Genomic DNA, 18,762 nt, shown 5'->3' on the forward strand with positions numbered 1-18,762 from the left:
AACTCTCCCTGTCCTGGTATATGTGAATATAAGTAAGCTGGAGACATGTTGGAAGTGCAGTGTGCATGGAAATAAGTAATTTTATTAACTTGGGCCAGGGGAGTGGGGAGGAAGAGAAAGTGGGTAAATCCCCCCCATACAATCACAGTCACCAGAAATGAGATGTAAAAGCCCCTCCCACCCGCTTCATCAACTGTTCTCAAGGTCCTTCAGACACTGAGTAATCCACCTGAATTGTGGTCTGGCTAACAGTTATGAACATTAACACAAAATGAAAGAACAATAAGTGTAAGTGCAATTTATCTGGCCAGATACCATCTGCAGGCCAATCACAGACCAGAAGGCGCTATACCTGCAGAGGTGCCCTGCCCCAATTACCTGTAATGAGTCATTACCTAAACAATCTGCAAATGACAGTTAGTGGGAGGGTAAAAAACCTGTGTTGAAACACAAGTGAATGGGAATGTTCCCTCTTTTATTTTTACAGTAGATGCATGGGGTGTGGCACTTTGTTTGGGACCAGGCTGCAGTTACCTACCTCCCCGCCTATTCTTCCATAACGTAGGCACAAATTGCATCCTTGGTTTCCCTGGCCCATTGTGGTCCAGCACCAGTATGAACATTCTCTGGATCAGGCTGCTCCGTAAAGGTTTTGCAAGCCCATCTTGTCCTGTACACGCTCTGTCCTAAAGTACTCACCTTTAATCTCACAAATGTTATGAAGGGCACAGCATGCCACAATAATGCAGACAGTGTTGGCTACACTGGCCTCCAACCAAGAGCATAAGCATCATCAACAAGCCTTCAGCCGTATAAGGTGTTCTCCACTATCAGCCTGCAGCTGCTTAGTTTGAAGTTGAATCTCCATTTTGCCAGGTGCTTAAAGCTGGGCTAGGGTTTCATTAGGCAGCGTGGCAGCAAGTATGTGGGGGTCCCCCAAAATAACTGTTGGCAAAGAGAACCACATTGCTTCTGGGGAATAAAGTCCCTTCCTCCCCCTTCAAGTACAATCCCAATCTCCTCAGTACTCAGTGTCATGGCCTGTCCTATGTGTTGGACAGCATTCAGGAATCTGCTTTTGTGGTCCTCCAAGCCTTTAAGAATGAGTGAGTAGTAACCTTTTCAACTGATGAACTCACTCGCGCCTTTCAGTGGGCAAAGTATGGGGATGGGGAAACACTCATCGATGGTGTTTCCAAATTGGACGGGGCTATTCTCTGGGACCCCACTATAATTTCTGGAACTTTGGTGATGGCACCCACATGTGGGTAGATGAGTGCATGGATGGTTTCACAAACCTGCACTACCACAACCCTCACAGTGGTTTGGCACTGGCTGATAGCTGTCTGATGTTGCCAGCTTCCAGAGGGCTATAGCCATCTGCTCCTGCACTGGGATGGGTCTCCAAACCCTTGTGTTCTCCCACTGTAGGATTGGGGCCAGCTCTCCACGGAGCTCCATGAATGTTGGCTTCCTCATCCTGAAGTTCTGTGGCCACTGGTCGTCATCCCAAGTTTCCAACACTATGAAATCCCACCACACAGTGCTGATTCTCCTGGTCCAGAAGTGGTGGTTTCCCATGGACTTGCAGTTGCAATGCTGGTAGTTCTCTGTGTTATGGGGCAACAGTGAATTACTCCCCATCCTGGCCACCAGTCTTTGGCTTGTGAGAGAGGTCCGAATCCTTTCACCCAAAATTCTCACCGGTCCTGTATTGCAATGCACTCTCATTTGTCTCACAAGAAGGAGCAGAATACCATCGGTCACTTGTGCCATGTCTTCCACCAGTTGGGCAGGAGAGGGGTGAGTGGGAACTCCCATCACCATACGTGTGAAGGCATATGCAGTCCCACCAACACACAGCAAGGCAGATCCTAGAATGTATCCTGTGACTCATAGAGCCTTGGGATACTGCCCCTGAAATACTAGTGCTAACCTTGCTTACCCAAAAAAAGCTGTGTGGACATGGGTATTCCCAGGTTCAGAGTATATACCTGTATCCAGCACAGCATATTTGGACAATGTGCAGGTATGGGTTATGTGGGCAAGTGTACACACAGCCTTGTACCTTTGTCCAGTTGCCAGCATAGATGGTGGCCATAGAGGAGGCCAGTCCCTGTCCCACTGACTTCCCATTCTAAAGTTTTTATCTATATACAAAAATTGTACCACTAACTATACCAGTTCCATAGCCTGTAGTGTGGACATAGTTATAAAAGTATAGCTTATTTCTGTAAATGTAGGGAATAAGTTATTCTAATATATGGCACCTTTATATTATGGGTATAACTGAATCTATACTAGGCATTGTATCAATATAACTATTTCAGTAAAACATCACACACCTAACTGAAATAGTTATATTGGTACAAAAATTATATGTAGACCAAGCCTAATTTAAGATGGGATGGGGACACAACAGTGGATACAACCGACAATACCAAGAAGTGAGAGAGGGGTCATGGGAAACTGCAACAAAAATGGGGGTTAAACGGCCATCTCTATCCACAGATTATTTAAAATCTTCTGCATGTGTTTCAGTCTTAGCCATGTAAAGGGTTTATTGTTTCAAACTGAGCTTACCAAAACATTTGCATGGTCTCTCTCTCTCTCTCTCTCTTTATATATATATATATATATATGTGTGTGTGTGTGTGTGTGTGTGTATAGTGATGGAGCTTATTCATATTCCTTCAGGAATACATTGGAGCGTGTGTGGTTCTCATAGCAGCTGTGACTTCTATTACCAATTCCTTGTACAATCAGCTCTCTTCAGGACTTGTGGGTTTAGGACTAACCTATGCTCTTATGGTAAGTTAAATCATGCATTGAGTGGCTTCCCACACACACTGCTTTCTTCAGGACACAAAGATGGAAAGGACAGAAGGTGCTGTTTACACATTCTTATTGGGAAGCTGTAAAAACACTGAAATAGTACATTAACTTCAATTCAGATTATGTGGGTGATATGTTTAAGCATATTCTTTTCTGAGTTCTTAAATCCCATGTAAGTAATATATATTGCAGTTATTAATAAATATATCAAAATGTTATCATTCATACTAATTGAAAAGTAGTATTACTAGATCACTAATTTACTCATCATTATGCTGCAATCTCTCATTCTAGATATTCAGGCTTTTTCTTTTTTTTTTTTAAAGAAAAGTTATATCTGTTTGTCTGTCTGTCTGTGTGTCCATCTCTCTTTCTCTCTCTCAGCTTTTATTTTCTTTTTGAATATTGGCATGCAGCACCATAATACCAGAGCATCATGATTAGAATATTTAACTTGCAACCAGTCTTGCCACTCTGTTAATGTGCACCAAATGTTTCATTCAGTGGTCCAGCTTATTAAGACTTTGTACTCTGAATAAACTTCACCAAAACAATTAAAAAGCTGTCTTGGAGGAATGGAAGTAATTGGTGGCCTAATGGTGTTTCTTTTCCAGTATTTCATATTAGCAAAAAGTGAAATTTATTTATTTATATTATTTCAGGTGTCTAATTACCTGAACTGGATGGTTCGTAACCTGGCTGATATGGAGATCCAGCTGGGAGCAGTGAAAAGGATCAATGGCCTTCTAAAAACAGAAGCTGAAAATTATGAAGGGCTCCTTTGTGAGTGTGGTATAGTATCACTGCAGAAAATAACTCGTTAAATATTTAATGATTCACAGTGAATTGCCATAAATAACTTATTAGAGCATTTAATGAATTGATGAATTGATCACAAGTGGGTTTTTATGCTCCGGGTACAGCTCCTTCACAGATTCCTCAGAACTGGCCTGACAGAGGTGAGATCCAAATACAGAACCTGAGTGTCCGGTATGACAGCAACCTAAAGCCCGTCCTAAAGCACGTCAGTGCTCACATCTTTCCAGGGCAAAAGGTAAAAAAGCAGAGATGATTTGAGAAATGACTCTTTCCCCAGTCAGACCAGCTTGTAATAGAAACCACAGAGTGGTGAGAACGTACTAAGCTATTTTTTATTAATGACTTCTAAAGTTTTTCCTCCACCAAGTTTTTCTTCCTCCAAAATAATATACTCCAGTCCTGATCCCTTATACCGGTTTCTTTACAGTTTTGCTCCGATGCCTTCAAAAATGTGTACCGTTACAGTGATGTACAGTGCTCCTTAATCTTCCGGTGCTCTGCTGTGGGACATAGGGCCCCAAAATAAGGGACACTGACGCTTGCAATGTTAGATATACACTCCATCATTCCCAAATGACACCCCTACCCCATCCCTTCATTGGTCATCTCTCCCCACTTGTCCCTTTCCCCTCAATCTTCTTTATCTCCTTAATCTTGTGTGTCAGTGTCCCATCGTACAATGGACTCTCCCACCCAGACACACTCCCTCTGGGGTTCTAAACTTTGCTGGCAGCGCTAGCCAACCCTCCTTGTGCTCCAGAAGGACTCCCTGTGACCCACTGTTCCCTAGGATCCCCATGGAGGGCCAGCCAAAATCTAACCCTGAATGTCAAATTCTCTTTTAAAAGACTAAAGGGCGAAAATATGGCCTCTGCTGAAGACAATTCAGTTTTGTCATTGACTTCAGACGGGGCCAGAATTTCACCCCAAGATGTTTGTTGCAAATGCCCTGTACAGATACTTCTCCTTCTTACTCATTTAATGTTCTACTCATCTTGTTTCTGTGTTGTAGATTGGAATCTGTGGCAGAACAGGCAGTGGGAAATCCTCCTTCTCTCTCGCCTTTTTCAGAATGGTTGACACCTTTGAAGGTAGGCTCACAGCTGTTCCCTCCAGTCATGGTTAGATCCCTGGGAAAGCAACTTTGAACTTTGTTCATCTGACCCTAGCAGTCATGAATTACAAAGATGGTAAAACTGTGCGAGGCATTGTTGCTGGGCTTATTCCAAGTAAGGGACCATCTGTCTTTCATCAGCTTCTGCCATATTGATAACCCAGGTCAATATAAAATCTCATTCAACGTGATCAGTGTTTTCTAACGCCATCAGCAGCCTCAGGCAAGTGTTTCCATTAAAAATAGAAAAAGACTTCAAATGTGTATTTTTTAAAAAAATCCATATTCTGTGTCAATATTGATTCCCTATAGGGCTTGAACCTGCTCCTTTTGAAGTCAATAGCAAAATTCCCATTGACTTCAGAGAGAGCAGGATTGAGCCTTTAATTACAGTTATTTCCAAAAGTAGACTTGCGTGTCATTTTTCTTAAGCGTTTACCAGCACGCATTAAAGGGGTAGGCAAAGGTGCAGAGGCAGCCTATTTCTGTCTCCAACACAAACCAACAAGCATAGTGTTTATCAGTGGCAGGGAGGGTTGAAAAGATATGCTGTAGTGCAGGTTACTCCAAGGAGAGAATTGTCCCAGGGCTCCAAGGATAACCTGGAGCTTTTGCTACCCACGCTGTGTCCAAACAGGTGGTTACTTCCATCTCAAAATCCCTTCCCATCACTGCACAATGCATCTCTCATCTCCTTTGTGAAGCAGTATTTCCAGGGCTGATGTGTAAGAATAGCAAATACTACCTCCTGGGTCTACTATGAGCGCAGAGGCTACTTGGGGAATTGTCATGTGCACCAGTCTGAGTTAAATGTCTCTGTTTCAACCCATCTGGAAATAATGTTCATTTGCCTGTTACTCTAAACACAGGCACAATGGAGTAGTCCTCATATACCCCCTATGTCATGCTAGTGAAAAGAACCTTCATGCCCCTAAGCTGCAAGGGCACATTAGCTGCCACTCGGAGGAGGTGGGCTCTCTCCCTGTGAATATTCTTAGAGCCAAAATCTCTCTCTCTGTTCACTTCTCAGCAAAATAGGGCTGTTTTTCTGTAGAAGCACCATTCATTTGCAGTCCATTTCTGGTTGGTCTATCCACATACACTTCCTGCGCAGCCATCCCCTCTGACTAACACTTGCCAGAGCAAACCAAGCAGGGCAGGAAGCCTAGAGGGCACAGGAAGATCTGGAGGGTATGTGCTAAAGCTTGAGGAGCACACTCCTCATCCTCTATGCCCTGCTCTAGAATGTCACAAACTCTTCATGACATTTTCACATGGGGAGGAGAGGGGAGGGAGGGAGAAAGAAAGAACCACCCATGATAAAGGTTAGTCACATCACTTAATGCACTTCTGGAAGGCACTTGGATATGGTTGTGATGGAGGGGCTACAGGAACCTGACTAGAACAGAGTATTATTGGATCCCTCTGTGGCTTGGGGCATAGTCAACTCATGGACGGCATACAGAATGTGAACCTTAGAGACCTGAAGGGAAGAAGTTTCACCCTGCACTTGCCCTTCTTAACAAATGCACTTTAGTTATGTTCTCAGGTATCTTTATGACATTGCACTAAATCAACATCTGATCATTTATTCTGGGTTATTAGACATCCTGCAAATTAAATATATAATTATTTGTGTGACTCTTCTCACTGTTCAGGGCTAGCGTTCTCTCTGACCCCTTCCAGGTCTTTCTGTGTGCATCCCTTCAGGTGCTAGGCTTTTGCCTCTTCTGGACTGGAATCCCCTGATTCTCCTACTTTCAGAGTGGGCCCAAGGCTACAATAGCCCAATTACCAACTGTGATTGTTCAGCAGGTCTGACTGGGTTCAGCTGCCTGCAAGTCTTCCTTTTGGGAGCCCTGACCAGTGGTATATACAGTGACCCACTACAGCCTTTTCTAAGCAAAGCATTGTTTAATCACAGGAACAAAGCACAACAAGAGAAAAGGGAGCTTAACGCAATAAAAGGTGTATACACATACCTACCTGACCTAAATCTTAGGTAAGCAGAGCTTGACCTAAACATCCCAGAGAGTGCTGGGGACCAAACTGAAACCCTAGAGGTCAGGGGATGGGGTTTCAGTCTGTTCCCCAGCACTCTCATCCCCTGTGCTTCAGGGACTTCTCTTTATCCTTCCTAAAAGTTCTTCATTCCATTTTGCTGCCTGTAGTCCCCCCACACCCCACCCCCACTTACAAAGCCAGACTGTTGAACTCATCAGCATAGCTGGATGTAAAACTTCAAAGTGATTGACACCAGCATTGTCTTTCAAGTATAGTAAATAGGGCAGTCTGAAGCTATTGTCTCCTTTCCTGTGTGCCTAACCTCTGCTTGAATTTACCCCTTGTAATCATATAGCAAACCACACAATAATCCACAAACAACCAGATGGGACATACAATATTCATAAAATATAACAGGCGTCTTTCATGATTTAGTCTCAAGGGAATTGCACTCGCTGCTTATCAGTAACTCGTTTCACTGGTGAATAAAGTAACATGTAGCCTATGGGTTAGTCTTGCATGCTTCTCTGTAATATAATGCAAACTAAAATCAAGTTGTGTTGTTGCCTGCTAGCTACATGATGTGATGAACAATCTAGCAGACTCTCAATGTTCTTTTGAATAGGGAGGATTATCATTGATGGCATAGACATTGCAAAGCTCCCTTTACAGACACTAAGATCCAGGCTGTCCATCATTCTCCAAGATCCTATTTTGTTCAGCGGTACAATCCGGTAAGCATAAAGCACAAACAACAAGAAACAGCTAGGGTTTGTGTTATCACATATTATGATTTTCGCAGAGAGGGCAGCAGCAAACAATGCATTTAAGAGGCCTCATACTCCATTACCTTTAATTAAAAGAGGGGAGCATTGTCTCCTCCCTCCCCACATCCTCTTCAGAGCCAGTGGAGCCCTTCTAGAGCAACTGCACCTGGTCAACGCTCCACAGTTTGGGAGGGGTGCTCCTTAAGGTGGGGCCTGGGACTAGTCACTGTCTGTGACCTGCTACCCTCAGGACCCAGTGGGTTTGCCAGCCGAAGTCAGCTCAGGAGATTGTGAGACTGGCATTCACCAGCCCTTTAGAGATGAAGTGGGGAAGATGTAGGTGAGGGGGATGACAGCCATGGCACATAACAAAAGAGAGTGGAAGGGAACCAGGGAAGCAGTGTAAATGGAGTTCAGGTTCTGTTGATTTGGAGCTTAGTGCTCTGTTAGGTTTCCAGGACCTTGCCCCATTCCCTCCTCCATGAGGTTCAAAACCTCTTTCCTATGTGGGGAAGATGAAATGGAAACTCAGAGAAGAGAACTTCAGAGTTTCCAACAAATGCCATCCCCTCCTATGACGTTTTCCACAAAAGGGGACAATCTGACCCTTAATAAACAGTTATATTGCCTACATAGGCTAATTTGGGCATTAAAGTAATTAGAGTGGAGTTTCATTTATAATGATTTAGAAACTGCTGCAATTTGCCTATTGATTCCATGAGACTTCTCCTGAGGCAGATTATTTGCTGTACTTGCTTGAATAGGTCATGAATCATTTATATCAGATGATAAAATGGCAGTATATATTTGTTTTGTTTGTTTACTTATTCAAGTTTTTATTTAGGCCAACACTGGACATTCACCTCATGTACACTAGCAGTAAAAAGTAAATCAAAGATCACATTTGCTGCTGTGAGTCTTTTATTCCTGAATAAAATGAGTGAGCCTTGTTTTATTTTAAGCAACGTGATATGACATGAAGGTCATTAGCACTTGTTGCTGCCTATTTTGAGTGATAATAGACTAAGGATGCATTCAAAGTGGTTGATAACAACTGCTGAGTAATTTATAGCTACTGTTCTGCTGTGGTGATGCCCGTTTGTGTTTCATAATTCAGCATGATGCTGATCATTCTGTGTACCACAAACTTGTATTGTAAAAACTAAAAGGGGGTCATGTTGGATTCAAAGGGTCAGATTCTGATCTTAGTTTCACTGGTGTAAATTCAGAGCAAATCTACTGACTTCCATGGAGTTATTCCTGACTTGGACTGATGTGAGATCAGAATCAGGCCCAAAATGTTTAATCCATATACATAATTATATGTATGTTTGTTTTTAACCACACAAATCTAAAGGTGCATGGGTGAATTTGATGTTCATAGTTAACTTTTAACTGTATTGAAACTTAGGTTTAACTTGGACCCAGAAAAGAAATGCACAGACAGCATGCTGTGGGAAGCCTTGGAAATAGCACAACTCAAACATGTGGTGAAAGCACTACCAGGGGGTCTAGGTAATACTTCTCTTTTCTTTGGGAAAATGCTTCCAGTGTTAAATTCATTTCTATTTAACATTTAGTTAGTAACTTATAGCAAAATGGCTCTTACTGAAGCAACTTAGGATCAGGCAGGCTGTCCCAAGGTTTTGTGGGGCCCTGTATGAAGTCAGATAAATGTGCTGGGACCCATCCAACTCCCTCTTCTGTTTAGCCATAGCAAAACTCCCATTGACTTCAGTAAAGCCAGATTTTCACTCTTGGTCTCTGGTCCTGTAGCATACCGTCTATGTATATAATGCATGCATTGCATGGCCCAGAAATAAGTTCTACAAGAATACAAAAACCCTGACCAGCTGTGTCTGTGGGACAATTCCTTCCGGCCCCCAAACGCACATGAAGTACACTGTTTTGTAGAACAAAATGGCATCTTCCACACAGCATAGTGTGTGCAAGGTCACGCCCTGCATGCAAGTGTAGAATTGTAGGCCTTACTAAAAATGTAATGGTACGCCACTGACTGTGGCCAATAAGTCAAGTGTATGCAAACAGGTATAAAGGTAATTGAGATATTAAGGAGCTTGAAAATGGAAATATAAAACAAATTAGAGAAAATTATTGTCTTGTGGGATGGAAAAAAAAGATGGACATATAAGCTAGCAGTGGGATATAATGCCCCAATCCACACACAAAATCAAAGAAAGACCCTGTTTCAGGAAATGAAATAAGTCCAGCAACCCCACCTATGTTACAGATTCAAAGAATACTGCATGGTTGGAGTGGTACTGTGAATAGATATACTAGAGAGAGAGAGAGAGAATATGTCACACAAACATGTTAAAATAATGTTGGTATTCATGGAATTGTTTGTGAGTGCTGCCCTGTGTTCTAATATGCACCAGAAAGCAGCATTTCCCCAGATTATTTTTTTTCCCTTGAAAGAGCAATGCCCTTGGACTTCTGTGGGGTGGTTAGGTCTTCTTTAGAATTCCAGCATTTCTTGTAAGCTACTTTCACTATTGCAAATGCATTTAAGTACTTGAGTGCAGTACTCAGACACATAAAATGAATCTTAGAATAGGCAAATGAAACAGGTATTGTGTGCTGAATGAAATGTACTGCACAAACTGATCCAGACAGCTGTTTTTAATAAAATAAAATCAAGTATAAAATGCACCATAAATTACAAACACAGCATTGTAAGCTCCTTGTGACAGGGACTATCTCATACTCTGTGTTCTGCATAAGGCTGAGCACACTGTCCAAGCTCAACAAACAACAATAATGGTATCATGAGCTACCTCCTGCTCTTGGTTGCCCCTGTTCTACCTCACTGAAGTTAGTGAGAGCAAAACTTTGCCCTTCTTTATGCATTTATCAATATTAGCCCTATCCATTTTTGAGGGAAAAAAAATCCTGAACGTGAATTTTAGGTAGCCTAATCACCCATGGTACACCTAATGCATTCCTAATCACAACCAGCAGCTGACTGCACAGTCATGGAACATACTTCCAAACCGTTCAAAATCCCAATGACTTTAATCTCTATCGAGGACATCCCAGGTAACTAGTAGTACCCAAATGTGCAATGTTACAAGGGATACATTTGTGATTTCAAATCAATCTGCTCTTGGAAAATGCATATTACTTGTCTTTTATTGTCACTTTTTATGCTGCATGACACCTGCTGTACCTTTCTTTTAGTGCACAAGGAGTCTGATCCTGCTGACCTTATTCAGACAAAGCTCTTTTTGATTCCAGTAGGATTTTGCCTGAGTAGGGACTGCAGGGTTGGGCCCACAAGCAATCAGTGCTACCTCACGTAAAGTTGTTTTCCTTCAAGAAGGCAGCATTATAAAGATACAATTCCATTTAAAATAGCTTATAACAACTAGTTGTTCTGACAAGTTCTTTTGAAGTCAATCTCATTTTTAACAGTGTGTTTCCTTTTCCTCAATTTAATGTGTATACACAGAAGGTATTCAGCATTGGGGTAAGCTAGATAAAATGATACGCTCAACCAAATTTGTAGAAGGGAGATCTTCCAGGGATTGTTGTCTGATTTGCAAGAGACATGTATCAACAAATGAGGTTAGAGTGCTTTAATCTACGCACAGGCATTGGGGCAGGTTTATAAAACAGGAAGACACATTTCATATATTAGTTTCTCCCCTTTGATGTACATCAAAATATGTTGGAGGGGAGGGTTCCCTATGGTATTTCGGTTTCTTATTTACTTGGCATAGTTCTTTTCATGCTGTTCCTTCAGACAACATGTCAGAACAGTGTGCCCATTTTTATTTATATGAAGAATTACATTTAACTATGTGTTATGGACTTTGGGTTTTCATTTCTGTGCATAAGATGCATCAATTTTGAAAATAACTGTCCTGTTCTGCCATCCTCATAATGATTAGTAACTTAGTTCATGAGTAATCCTGCTGAAACCAGTGTTACTACTCAATGTGACTAAAAGTGGCAGAACTGGGCACCAGCAACTTAAGACCTATAAATTATTATCTTAAAAATTCTTAACATAAGTGTGAGATCTTACTTTCTCAACATGCTCTCTGTGCTCCCCGCCCCCGCAACAGCCTAAATATTACTTTTGTTGTCCAGATGCCATAGTCACAGAAGGTGGAGAAAATTTTAGCCAGGGGCAAAGACAGCTGTTCTGCTTAGCACGGGCATTTGTGCGGAAGACAAGTATCTTCATCATGGATGAAGCCACAGCATCCATTGACATGGCAACGGTGAGTTCAGAGTTTCAAGTTTTTTTATATGGCACATGATTTTTCAGAGAGGTAGCCACACTATTGTTAAAAGAAAAGGAGTACTTGTGGCACCTTAGAGACTAACAAATTTATTAGAGCTATTGTTACTAACACTATTGTTAGTAACCAGAGATGAAACTTATGTAAAATAATTCTATTTAATGTGTGAACACAAGTTTCATTGCAAGTGTGTTTACAAGCTGGCCCCATCATAGACATTGACCCATATATGAGAGTCACTGTTAGCTAGTCTGACAAACCTATCTTACTAGCGGTTGATAGTCCCTCACTATATACTAAATTGAAGCATTGATGCAAATGTTTTTTTATTGACAGTTCAGTTTTCTAAAGTAAATAAGTCTTCAGAGGCTTAGCTATGGTGGTCAGTTGAGGACAAACTTGGCTGGTAATGTTATGCCTCCTCCAACGTATATTAGCCAAGCATAGCAAGTTTCTTGGTGAATTCTTCAGTATGATGGAGAGGACAAGTGATGAAGATGTTTTTGCCCTAGAGAGGGTTGAAAGTAAGGTCAAGTAAACAAATAAGAAATAAAAAAGACCTGTTAGATCATTGCATCTATCCTCCTGCAGGTGCAAGCTAGAGTCCCTAGTAGAGGATAAACTGCACATTAGTACTGCCCTGGCTGGTCTTAGCCAAATACAATAGAATATTCTAATTTGCTTTGTTCCCAGTTTCAGTAAACTCTGTTATCAAAGGCTGTCATAAGGTATGTTGAAAGAAAAGGAGTACTTGTGGCACCTTAGAGACTAACAAATTTATTAGAGCATAAGCTTTCGTGAGCTACAGCTCCCTTCCTCGGATGCATTTGGTGGAAAAAACAGAGGAGAGATTTATATACACACACACAGAGAACATGAAACAATGGGTTTATCATACACACTGTAAGGAGAGTGATCACTTAAGATAAGCCATCACCAGCAGCAGGGGGGGGAAAGGAGGAAAACCTTTCATGGTGACAAGCAAGGTAGGCTAATTCCAGCAGTTAACAAGAATATCAGAGGAACAGTGGGGGGTGGGGTGGGAGGGAGAAATACCATGGGGAAATAGTTTTACTTTGTGTAATGACTCATCCATTCCCAGTCTCTATTCAAGCCTAAGTTAATTGTATCCAGTTTGCAAATTAATTCCAACTCAGCAGTCTCTCGTTGGAGTCTGTTTTTGAAGCTTTTTTTGTTGAAGTATAGCCACTCTTAGGTCTGTGATCGAGTGACCAGAGAGATTGAAGTGTTCTCCAACTGGTTTTTGAACGTTATAATTCTTGACGTCTGATTTGTGTCCATTCATTCTTTTACGTAGAGACTGTCCAGTTTGGCCAATGTACATGGCAGGGGGCATTGCTGGCACATGATGGCATATATCACATTGGTAGATGCGCAGGTGAACGAGCCTCTGATAGTGTGGCTGATGTGATTAGGCCCTATGATGGTATCCCCTGAATAGATATGTGGACAGATTTGGCAACGGGCTTTGTTGCAAGGATAGGTTCCTGGGTTAGTGGTTCTGTTGTGTGGTGTGTGGTTGCTGGTGAGTATTTGCTTCAGATTGGGGGGCTGTCTGTAAGCAAGGACTGGTATGTCTCCCAAGATCTGTGAGAGTGATGGGTCGTCCTTCAGGATAGGTTGTAGATCCTTGATGATGCGTTGGAGAGGTTTTAGTTGGGGGCTGAAGGTGATGGCTAGTGGCGTTCTGTTGTTTTCCTTGTTGGGCCTGTCCTGTAGTAGGTACTCTTCTGGCTCTGTCAATCTGTTTCTTCACTTCAGCAGGTGGGTATTGTAGTTGTAGGAATGCATGATAGAGATCTTGTAGGTGTTTGTCTCTGTCTGAGGTGTTGGAGCAAATGCGGTTATATCGTAGCGCTTGGCTGTAGACAATGGATCGAGTGGTATGATCTGGATGAAAGCTAGAGGCATGTAGGTAGGAATAGCGGTCAGTAGGTTTCCGATATAGGGTGGTGTTTATGTGACCATCGCTTATTAGCACTGTAGTGTCCAGGAAGTGGATCTCTTGTGTGGAGTGGTCCAGGCTGAGGTTGATGGTGGGATGGAAATTGTTAAAATCACCGCATTTGCTCCAACCCCTCAGACAGAAACAAACACCTACAAGATCTCTATCATGCATTCCTACAACTACAATACCCACCTGCTGAAGTGAAGAAACAGATTGACAGAGCCAGAAGAGTACTCAGAAGTCACCTACTACAGGACAGGCCCAACAAAGAAAACAACAGAACGCCACTAGCCATCACCTTCAGCCCCCAACTAAAACCTCTCCAATGCATCATCAAGGATCTACAACCTATCCTGAAGGACGAGCCATCACTCTCACAGATCTTGGGAGACAGACCAGTCCTTGCTTACAGACAGCCTCCCAATCTGAAGCAAATACTCACCAGCAACCACACACCACACAACGGAACCACTAACCCAGGAACCTATCCTTGCAATAAAGCCTGTTGCCAACTCTGTCCACATATCTATTCAGGGGATACCATCATAGGGCCTAATCACATCAGCCACACTATCAGAGGCTCGTTCACCTGCGCATCTACCAATGTGATATATGCCATCATGTGCCAGCAATGCCCCTCTGCCATGTACATTGGCCAAACTGGACAGTCTCTACGTAAAAGAATGAATGGACACAAATCAGACGTCAAGAATTATAACGTTCAAAAACCAGTTGGAGAACACTTCAATCTCTCTGGTCACTTGATCACAGACCTAAGAGTGGCTATACTTCAACAAAAAAGCTTCAAAAACAGACTCCAACGAGAGACTGCTGAATTGGAATTAATTTGCAAACTGGATACAATTAATTTAGGCTTGAATAGAGACTGGGAATGGATGAGTCATTACACAAAGTAAAACTATTTCCCCATGGTATTTCTCCCTCCCACCCCACCCCCCACTGTTCCTCTGATATTCTTGTTAACTGCTGGAATTAGCCTACCTTGCTTGTCACCATGAAAGGTTTTCCTCCTTTCCCCCCCCTGCTGCTGGTGATGGCTTATCTTAAGTGATCACTCTCCTTACAGTGTGTATGATAAACCCATTGTTTCATGTTCTCTGTGTGTGTGTATATAAATCTCTCCTCTGTTTTTTCCACCAAATGTATCCGAAGAAGTGAGCTACAGCTCACGAAAGCTTATGCTCTAATAAATTTGTTAGTCTCTAAGGTGCCACAAGTACTCCTTTTCTTTTTGCGAATACAGACTAACACGGCTGCTACTCTGAAACCTGTCATAAGGTATGTTGAGATCCTGAGAAGGAGCACACTACATAAGTGCAGAATATTATTGCAGTGGTTTATTATAATAGCTAAATATCTTTAGTACCAGTTGGTGTAAGTTACTGCTGTGTCGAGCCTTGAGATTGTGGTGCTGAGGGCCAAGTTAGCAGTTACCCACAGACCAGTTAAAACACATTTTGAATGTTGACGTATTAAGCAAGCAGTCCATTCATTGCGGCACTTGTACCTTGGGCACAGATAATATGAAGATAACTATTCTAATGCTCTTGCCTTGCTGAGTTTGGAACGCACCAATACATTCATAAACAGCAATGGGTGAACACTCTGTGAGGACAGCTGAGTATTTTAAAACTGTCTTAAAGACCTCCTCTGCTGTTGTACAGGCCAGGTACCTCTAGCAAAATGCACCTCCAGTGCTGTCAACTGTATCGAGTATGTCGTAACGTTCCATTGCTTTCAGTGGGACAGAAAGAATGCCAGAATGAAGCGGGACTGGCAGTAAAGTGAATGTTCCTTTGCAACAACATGATTTAAAATGTAGTCCTCAACTTTAAAACAGATATAGTGATATGCACCCTTCTTTGTAAAGTGCTTTAGGGTCTGCAAAGGAAAAGTGCTATAAGAGCTAACTAAGTAGTAGTATCAAAATTCAGTAAATTGTGGTTGCTCAGTACCACTGTTCCCTCTAAGCTGTGCGCATGTGCGCGCGCACACAGATCCTAAACCCCGCGCACACAGCGAAACACTGCACACACAAAAATTTGCACAGAAGCACAACAATTTGCACAAAAGAAATTTTTTGCGCACACAGCCTGTCAAAAATTAGAGGGAACATTGCTCAGTACCTCACAGAATTAGGCCCATTCTGGATGATCATTCTAGAATACCCTAATTTAGCATACTGTTAATTTCTCATATTTTTACAGGTATAAAAAACCTTAGTATTAATTGTTTGACACTTGTTTTTATTGTTGTGCCCATCACTGTAGAATCTGTTATTTAAAAAATAATAATTGTTGTTCCTTTATGTAGGAGAATATTCTTCAGAAGGTTGTAATGACGGCGTTTGCTGACCGTACTGTGGTAACCATAGCAGTAAGTACACTCTATGTGGCTTCTTCAAATACAAACAAGTATCTGAAATGTAAAACAATGCATCAGATACCTTGTTAATTTTTCTGATTTCTCTAGTCTATTGCTTTTTTAATATGGCAGTTATTTAATTAAAAATACATTTATTTTCCATTTAAACCATTTAGAAAGTAGTTCATATATTTGTATTTTAAATATTTAATGCATAATCCTGAAATGTGCTCCACAATAGTAATTACCATTGACTTTAAAGGACCACATATAAGGATATTGTGTATTTTCTGTGACTTATTCATTTTAGGCCAAGTTCAACTGTGGTGTAAGTCCACTATCTTCAATGGAAATTGTACATGCCTATCTGAGAGTAAGATTTGGCCCTTACTAAGCCATGATACTTTAATTTAAGAAGAAAAAAAAAACAATATAGCTTTGCTGTTGGATAGTGCTTTGTTGTTGGATAAGTTAAACAAATAAGCATTTTAGAATCTTTCAAAATATTATTTGGTTTTATTGTTAAATATAATCAGATTTATTAGTCAATGTATTTTAAAATGATTAGATAATTATTTCAAACAGTAATAACTAGAATTAGTTAATAAAGAGAAGATTTGAACTGAACCAAAGAAATGAACCTGACAGTCATGTCATTATTGATAAATATCTTTCAATCTTTTATTTTCTAAAGATAAATGTGTCTTTGGGCAATGAAATAAGAGATTATTGTATATTTTTTAAAATGTTAAAACTATATTATAATTGACATTTTATGCAAACAAAAGTCAGGAAATTCATAGTTAGAGTTACTGTAGGACTCATAACTTGATCTTCTTGCATGTATGTAATATTACTTATTAGTGTACACAGTGTTATTTTATACATATTGAATGTGTCTAATATACAATTGCTGCAGGAATCACAATTTAGAATTTTATGACTTCTCTTCATTAAAATTTTTAGGTAATGTTGCACTGAGTTTTTTGCATTTGAGTTCCTTATTTTGTTTGTTTGGGAATGTGTAGAGGGAGGGTTTTTTGGTTTTGTTTGTCTTTTTTTTAAAGTTGCCAATGCGTGCACATTTTTATTAGCCTCTGGGTTCTATAACAGGTTTTAAAATACACAATTCATACATAAATATTTTTAAATAAACAATTACAGCCCCAGTTGTAAATGTAATCTCAGCAGCTGCATTTGTTTTAGAAACACAGACTTTTTAATAAAGATGAAATGATAAATTGTAGGAAAAGGACTATATTTGTCTAATCCATATTTAGCAATATCAAAATACTGTAAAAGTGCATCTTTAGCTCTGACCCTGCATGTGACGCCATGCATGCAGATTCCCGGGCTTGCACAGAGCTCCATTGACTTCATTGACTGTGCATGGGTACAGGGATCCATGCCCATGGAGCCAGTGTCAGGACTGGGGCCTAAATATATATCTACATAATTGGCATAATAATGAGATTTCACTAAATTGGATTAAGACATCTCCATCAAGCTTGAACTTTGATAGGAATACTGATTTCTAGAATTTCTGATTTCTGTCTTATCTTGCACAGTTATATTCAATACACTGAACTTGTATTTCATTTGTTTACTTTTCAGCACAGGGTACACACTATTCTGAATGCAGATTTAGTCATTGTAATGAAGAGAGGGGTTATTTTGGAGTATGATAAGCCTGAGGTTCTGCTGGAGCAAGAAGAGAGTGTGTTTGCTTCTTTTGTACAAGCCGATAAATAATAGGATAAAATGAAGCCTTTCAAAATGCAATTGTATTACTCATTTTCTAATTATGTAAATTACCTGTAAATAAAATATTGATTATTTCATAATGAAAGACTGAGTTTTTCCGTTCTTGAAATAACCTGAGTGGGTCTCTGTTAACTGTTAATGAATTATCCATGTGCCTTTCCTTTTTGTTTTCTGGATTATTTTGGTACTAAGGACTAGAGTATTGGGTGATTTGAGATAAATACATTTCTGAAATGTGGCACAATGTATAGCAAATATGAACAACTGGCACAGGGTTTGTTTTATTACTAACATGAAACCTCTGCTGATAATATTTCATTACTGCATTTTTTTTCCTGAGAATAGCAGGTGCAACTCGAAGGAAATTGCTGTCTCTCCATATTTACAAAAATAACTACTTGGTCTCAAAAGCTGCAATTGCAACTCCCTATTAAGTAATAGTTCTGGAGACTAAAATGGATTGGGGAGAGAAAGAGATACATTACAGCCTTAAGATGTCAAGTGTTCATGCGTGGAGCCCTTGTGAAAATATTTTCCTATCTGTAATACACATTGAAACAATGCAATTTCAATACGGCGCCTTCTCTACCATCACAAAGATCAGGGTGGGATAAGTGCTTAGCAGAAAATATCAAAAAAATATGCAACAGTACAGTAAAAATGGATGAAAGCAATAAAACTGCTGGTGTCTCACAGTTTGGGTGTGAAGGGACGCTTGAGATCTATAATTCATGGGAGGAAGTAGTTACACCTGCATTTTTTCTCAGGATATGGTTATCCAATACACCCCCACAATGATATTTTGTACAGTAAATTCACTCTTGTAACTGGACC

General features: G+C 40.7%; 1 protein-coding gene across 7 annotated transcripts in view; it reads left to right on the top strand.

Annotated features, from left to right (window-relative positions):
• Positions 1-18,019, top strand: part of ABCC8 (ATP binding cassette subfamily C member 8) — a 146,281-nt gene extending 128,262 nt beyond the window's left edge. For all 7 annotated transcript variants that reach the window (XM_038406458.2, XM_038406463.2, XM_038406460.2 and 4 more), the window contains 9 exons: positions 2,698-2,811; positions 3,498-3,618; positions 3,759-3,889; positions 4,667-4,745; positions 7,398-7,506; positions 8,951-9,054; positions 11,656-11,789; positions 16,114-16,176; positions 17,779-18,019. In XM_038406458.2, coding sequence (XP_038262386.1) covers positions 2,698-2,811; positions 3,498-3,618; positions 3,759-3,889; positions 4,667-4,745; positions 7,398-7,506; positions 8,951-9,054; positions 11,656-11,789; positions 16,114-16,176; positions 17,779-17,916 — 993 coding nt within the window. In that variant the 3' untranslated portion in view covers positions 17,917-18,019. The remainder of the gene's footprint in view (positions 1-2,697; positions 2,812-3,497; positions 3,619-3,758; positions 3,890-4,666; positions 4,746-7,397; positions 7,507-8,950; positions 9,055-11,655; positions 11,790-16,113; positions 16,177-17,778) is intronic.
• The last annotated feature ends 743 nt before the right edge of the window (positions 18,020-18,762 follow it).

Source organism: Dermochelys coriacea, chromosome 6 (genome assembly GCF_009764565.3).
Source record: "Dermochelys coriacea isolate rDerCor1 chromosome 6, rDerCor1.pri.v4, whole genome shotgun sequence".
NCBI lineage: Eukaryota > Metazoa > Chordata > Testudines > Dermochelyidae > Dermochelys > Dermochelys coriacea.